Genomic DNA, 6,223 nt, shown 5'->3' on the forward strand with positions numbered 1-6,223 from the left:
CCTGTCTGCACCAAGCTACCTGCTGTCTGAGGGGAGCAGGCTGTCTAACAGAGATGATGGTGGGTCAGAGGAATATAACACACATTTGTTCCCCTTCACAAGCTTATAATTACATGAAGGGATAACTTGAAACTCTCAATGCAATGAAAGTCAGGGTATAGAGAGTTTGGAGCAAGATTCTCAGACAGACCTTGAGCTCTGTAAGGAGGCACTCCCTGGCTGAGGCAGAAAGGCATGTCTGATCTGAGGTGGCAGAGGCGGAGAAGATTAACCACAGCAGTGGAAGCAGCTGGGAGTACAGCTGCCATCCCAGGAAAGTGCAGTTTGTTGAAAGCTGCTCCAGCTGTCTGAGGAGCTTGGGGCATTAAGTGGAGCCACGCCCAAGGAAGGCCGGAGTCAGGAGCGAGGCGATGCTGCCCCCTGGAGGTCTTTCCCAGAACAGTCACAATATTGTAGGCTTTATGCTTGTGTATGCTTATGTGAGTGGAGGCCAGAGATCAGTCTTAAATGTTATTCCCCAGGAGCTGTCCTCCTTGCTCTTTAAGACTGTATGTCTCACCCGCCTGGAGTTCAGTAATTCAGCTAATCTTGCCTGACCGGTGAACTCCAAGGATCCACCTGTATCTATCTTCTGAGCCAAAGGGCTTATTGGCATCACCACCAAGCCCAATTTTTGTACAGATTCTGAGGCATAAAGTCTTCTGCTTGCAGGGCAAGCATTTGCTAACAGAGTGGTCTCCCCTGCTCAGTTTCCTGTCTTTGATAATTATAATGTGGCTTTATGAGAGAAATGTCTTGTTCTTAGTAAAGTGTGATTAAAATAGTTAAATGCAAAGAGATGAAAAAAAAAACCACAGAGATGTTGTACTACACTAAAAAGACTTACTTAAACAATTATGTATCTTTGAACCATGCAAGTTGGCCCACATTTATACTCCTAGGAGAAGTAAGAAGTTACCATGACAAAAAGCAGGGGATACATCGCAAAACACTGTCTCATAAAAAAAAAAAATACAAGAAAAATGATCTGTTTCATGCTTGCTTGACAAGGCAAACTTGTAGCTTTGAACCTGCAGAAACAGCTCTTCAGCCCCTGTGGTCTGAGTCAGCACCTACTGTCTGGCGGAGCAAGTGTTAGCCTTCCTTCACCGCACTCATTTCCTGGTTTAGTTACGAATCAGTGTGAAAACGGAGCAGCAGCTGGAAGGTGCACACATCCCAGATTGAGGCTGTCCAACCAGGGGTTCCCTGGTTCTCAGACACTAGAGCAGCTTTAAGGGCTGGTAACATTGTTCCTGATCCTTTGCCCCATGAGCAAAGGGACTCAGGGTGACCTGGGCAGAGGTGAAACCTGATGGGTGTGTCCTGTGGCTTCATACAGCATTCCTCAGTATCCAGTTTACCAGACTCTTCAGATAGAGATAGAGAAAAATTTAAAATTACAATCATTAAAATCCTATCCTACAAATGAACAACCCCTTAAAATGTCCTGTTTGTTTAGCCACAGCCTGACAGTCTCAGAGAGCACCCTTAGAAGGTTGAACCACAGGTGCCATGAGATTGACACTGGGTGTCTTAGCCACACTCCGTTTACTGTAGGGACAGTCTGTGTTCATCAGGTATATTGACCTGTAGTTTTCTTTCCGTTTTGATGTTCTATCTTTACCTGGTTCTCCTTTCTTTCTTTCTTTCTTCCTTTCTTTCTTTCTTTCTTTCTTTCTTTCTTTCTTTCTTTCTTTCTTTCTCCTCCTCCTTTTCCTTCTCTTCCTTCTTCTTCTTCCTCTTCCTCTTCTTATTTATTTATTATTATTTTTGTATAAGGACTGGCTGTAGCTTTTAAAAAAATATCTGACAGAATTCTGTTATGACTCCATCTGAGCCCGACATGTTTGTTTGTGTGTTTTAAGCTGGAAGGATTTTTATTACTGTAGGAATCTCTTCATTTGTTATGGGTCTGTTTAGGTTTTTTTGACTTCTTGGTTTAATTTTTGTGGTTTGGCTGAGTCTAGAAATTCATCCATTGCTTTTAGACTTTCCAGCTTAATGGAGTACAGGTTTTAAAACACCCCTGTGATATTCTGAATTTCTTTGGTGCCTGTTGTAATGTTTTCCTCTTCCCTTCTGATTCTCTTAATTTTGTCTTCTCTTTCTTTTGGTTAGTTGGGCCGTGGGTCTGTCAATCTTCTGAATCTTCTCAAAGAACAGGCCCTAGATTCATTGATTTTTTTTTTCGGTTAATTTGTTTCTATTTCATTGATTCCTTTTCTGGTTATTGTTGTTGTTTTTGTAATTTCTTGCCTTTAACTGGGTTTGTATTTGGTGGCTTTTTCAAATTTTTGAGTTGCTTCATTTGTCATTTATTTTTGCTCTTCCTAATTTTATTTTTATCACCCCCCCCATAGGCTTCTGCAGCTTTTATTTTTGCATGTAAACCACTGGGGGGAGTCTTGATGGTGGGCACCCTAGAGATTCCTCTGGGGTTCCGATGGTTCCAGACATTAGCTGGGAAGTCAGGCGACAGAAACAATGATTCAGACCAATCACATGATCACAGAGCTGGGGAATCCAGAAGAGTTCCTGGTGGTCAGGTGTGGACGTCTAAGGAAGCAGTGACACGGGAGGGGCAAGCACTGGGCCGGCCTTGAGCCACCTGGATGACATCAGGGACAGAGGACCTAAACAGCTGGTGGCTCCAGGGATCTCCAGTCTATGCTTTACTTGGCCAGGGGGTTTCTGAAGGACCAGCCAGCAAACTTGGCTTTACTGCTCAGCTCTTCCTCGATTCTAAGGATCTGATTGTACTTGGCCAGGCGCTCAGATTGGCAAGGGGCACCAGTCTTGATCTGCCCAGTGCAGAGCCCCACCACCAGGTCAACGATGAAAGTGTCCTCGGTCTCCCCAGATAGGCGGGACACCATGACGCCCCAGCCATTGGACTGGGCCAGCTTACAAGCCTGCAAAGACTCGGTCACAGAGCCGATCTGGTTCACTTTGAGCAGGAGGCAGTTGCAGGATTTCTCGCCTGCAGCCTTGGCAATCCGCTTAGGGTTAGTCACTGTGAGGTCATCACCCACCACCTGGATGCCTGCACCAGCTGTGAACTTCTGCCAGGCATTCCAGTCGTCCTGGTTAAAGGGGTCTTCAGTGGACACCACTGGGTAGCTCTGGATGAAGGACATGTATAGGTCGGCCAGCTGGTCAGGCGTGATGTACCTGCTGGGGTCGTCCGGAGGCTTGAAGTCCAGGTCATACTTGCCAGACCTGTAGAAGTCGGAGGCAGCCACATCCATGCCGATGACAACCTGGTCAGTGTAGCCGGCCTTGGCAATTGCAGTCTTGAGCAGCTCCAGTGCTTCCTTGTTCTCCAGGATGTTAGGTGTGAATCTGCCCTCCTCACCCCTCAGGATGGTGCTCAGTGTGTCCCAGAGGTTTGCCCCCGTTATGTTTTCATTTGCATTTAGTTCTGTGGAATTTTTCACTTTTTTTTCTTCTTTTACTCATCCATCATTCAGCAATGAACTGTTCATTCTCCATGAGTTCTTGTAAATACAAGAACTTTATTAGAGATTGACTCACTTGTCAATTTTATTGTGTGTCAACATGTTTTATTGGAGTCGTTTCAGTCTTTCTGAATCTGTAAAGATCAGTTTTGTGTCCTGGGATGTGATCTAGTCTAGCTTCAGTGTGCTCCTGGGTAGACTGTGTGTATTGCTTGGTATTTGGGTGGAGAATTCTGTAAGTATCTCTTAAGTTCAGTTGTTGTATGGCGTCAATTAATTCTGACGTTTTTCTGTTTATTTATTTATTTTTTTGTCTAGGTAACCTGTCTACTGGAGAGAGTTGGGTATTAAAATCACCTACTATTGAAGGATTGAAGTTAATCTGTGTCTTTAAATCCAGTAGTACTTTTTTTTTTTTTTTTTAAAGGGAGATGTGTGCCTCTAGGTTTAGATAGTAATATCTTCTTGAATAACTGTTCTCCGGATTAGAATGAAGTGTCCCTCTTTGTTTCTTCTGATTAATTTTAATTTGAAGTCTATTTTTGTCAGATTTGGAATACAGATGCCTGCTTATATCCTGGTCCCATTTGATTGGAGTACTTTTTTTAAAAAATTAGATATTTTCTTTGTTTACATTTCAAATGTTATTCCCTTTCCTCGTTTCCCCTCTGAAAAGCCCCATCCCCTCCCCAGCACCTGGTCACCAACCCACCCACTCCTGCTTACTGGCCCTGGCATTCCCCTACACTGGGGCATAGAGCCTTCACAGGACCAAGGGCCTCTACTCCCATTGATGACCAGCTAGGCCATCCTCTGCTACATATGCAGCTGGAGCCATGAGTCCCACCATGTGTACTCTTTGGTTGGTGGTTTAGTCCCTGGGAGCTCTGGGGGTACTGGTTAGTTCATATTGTTTTTCCTCCTATAGGGCTGCAAACTACTTCAGCTCCTTGGGTCTTTTCTCTAATTCCTCCTTTGGGGACCCTGTGCTCAGCCCAATGGTTGGCTGTGAGCCTCCACCTCTGTATTTGTCATGCCCTAGTAGGGCCTCTCAGGAGACAGCTAAAACAGGCTCCTGTCAGCAAGCACTTGTTGGCATCCACAATAGTGTCTGGGTTTGGTTACTGTATATAGGGTGGATCCCCAGGTGGAGCAGTCTCTGGATGGTCATTCCTTCAGTCTCTGCTTATTGGAGTACTTTTGTTCATCCTTTATTCCAAGACAGTGCATGTCTTTAAAGCTAAGATATATTCCTTGTAGGCAGAAGATAGATTTTGTTTCTTGATCCATTCAGTCAGCCTGTGTCTTTTGATTGGAGAGTTGAGACCTTTGATATCTAAAGATTATTGTTATTATATAATTAATGTTTATTTTATGTGTGTTTATGTTTTGTCTGCATGTACACATATGTGAGGGTGTTCAGAAGCCCTGGAGCTAGAGTTACAGACAAGTGTGAGCTGTCATGTGGGTGCTGGGAATTGAACATGTGTCTTCTGAAAGAGCAGCCAGTGCTCTTAACCACTGAACCATTTCTCTGGCCCCTAAAGTTATTATTGAAACATGTGTGTAAAATTTTGTAGTTGTGTTAACTTTTTGGTGCAGTCTTTGTGTTGTCAGTGGCACTTTGTGTTTTAATAACTTCATATTTCTTTTAACAATATCTCTGCTATGCTCATTCCTCTCTTCATGCTCATTCCTCTCTTCAGCCAGAAATACAGATATAAATAAAACTCTGTTTTAACAGACCCTCTCTATGAAGTTGAGCATCATACCTGAATAAAAAAAAACAAAGAAATAAAAAGTAGGATATGACTGTTCCTAGGTATCAGGGAGGTGAAGTTTCATTGTAGATAAAAGGGAGTCCATATCCAGAGGCAGAGACATCTGGGAGAGTCCAGAGTGCACATGACCTTGATCCAGGTGGTGTGAAGAGGGGAGAGCCAGAAGACCAGGAGACCAGAAGACCAAAAGGCCAGGAAGGTAAAGGCTAAAATGGGACTGGGATAGCCAAAATGTCTGGATTATATAGGGAAGGACAGCTGGGGGAGGAGCAGCCCAGGCCCTGTGCTGTGAAGTTTAGGATAGGGAGCAGAGCATGCCAGCTAGAAGGACCTTAACAGGTAGGGGACTGACAGTGACCAGGTCTGCTTTGATATGTTCAATAGGCACCTCAGGTAGCCATTTGTCCCCAGGTGGAGACCTAACAATACCCACACTTCTGATATGGCCAACTTACACATTTACTCTGAAAATATTTTCTTCCATTGATCTTGGCATTCTGTATATGTCATCGTTTGGTTCCAACATTTTAGCAGTCACCCTCTCATACCTATAGAAATATGTTGGATAAAAAGTTACTTTGATAAAGTAAATTATCCAGGCTTAAGCCCTTTTATTTCTAGAATGACAGGAGTTGAATCTGTACTTAAGAATTCAAATATCTCCATGGTACCTTTCCTTTTCATCCTATGCCAGTAAGGTTTTACCTGAACATGTTGATTTAAACCTCCCCTGTACCAACTAATCCATTATCTGTTATTTCCTGTCTTTTCAGTTTTCATAGTTGGAATATTTATCTCCAATATCAGTATGAATCTGATTAGAGATAAATACACTAGCTATCATTCCTTTACTTATTCACAAATGAAACCCACCATCCACAAAAGTAGCAACCAATTATTTCTTTTTCTTTCTTGTCTTCTGGTTTGCTTTTTTGTTTGTTT

The 6,223-nt window shown here is 43.3% G+C and overlaps 1 protein-coding gene across 1 annotated transcript in view; it reads right to left on the bottom strand.

Moving 5' to 3' along the window:
• Positions 1-2,714: 2,714 nt before the first annotated feature.
• The window catches only part of LOC116101266 (alpha-enolase-like), a 15,535-nt gene continuing 12,026 nt past the window's right edge, over positions 2,715-6,223 (bottom strand). The window contains exon 4 of the mRNA XM_031384880.1: positions 2,715-3,463. Coding sequence (XP_031240740.1) covers positions 2,715-3,463 — 749 coding nt within the window. The remainder of the gene's footprint in view (positions 3,464-6,223) is intronic.

The sequence above is a fragment of the Mastomys coucha genome, unplaced genomic scaffold, assembly GCF_008632895.1.
Source record: "Mastomys coucha isolate ucsf_1 unplaced genomic scaffold, UCSF_Mcou_1 pScaffold21, whole genome shotgun sequence".
Lineage (NCBI taxonomy): Eukaryota > Metazoa > Chordata > Mammalia > Rodentia > Muridae > Mastomys > Mastomys coucha.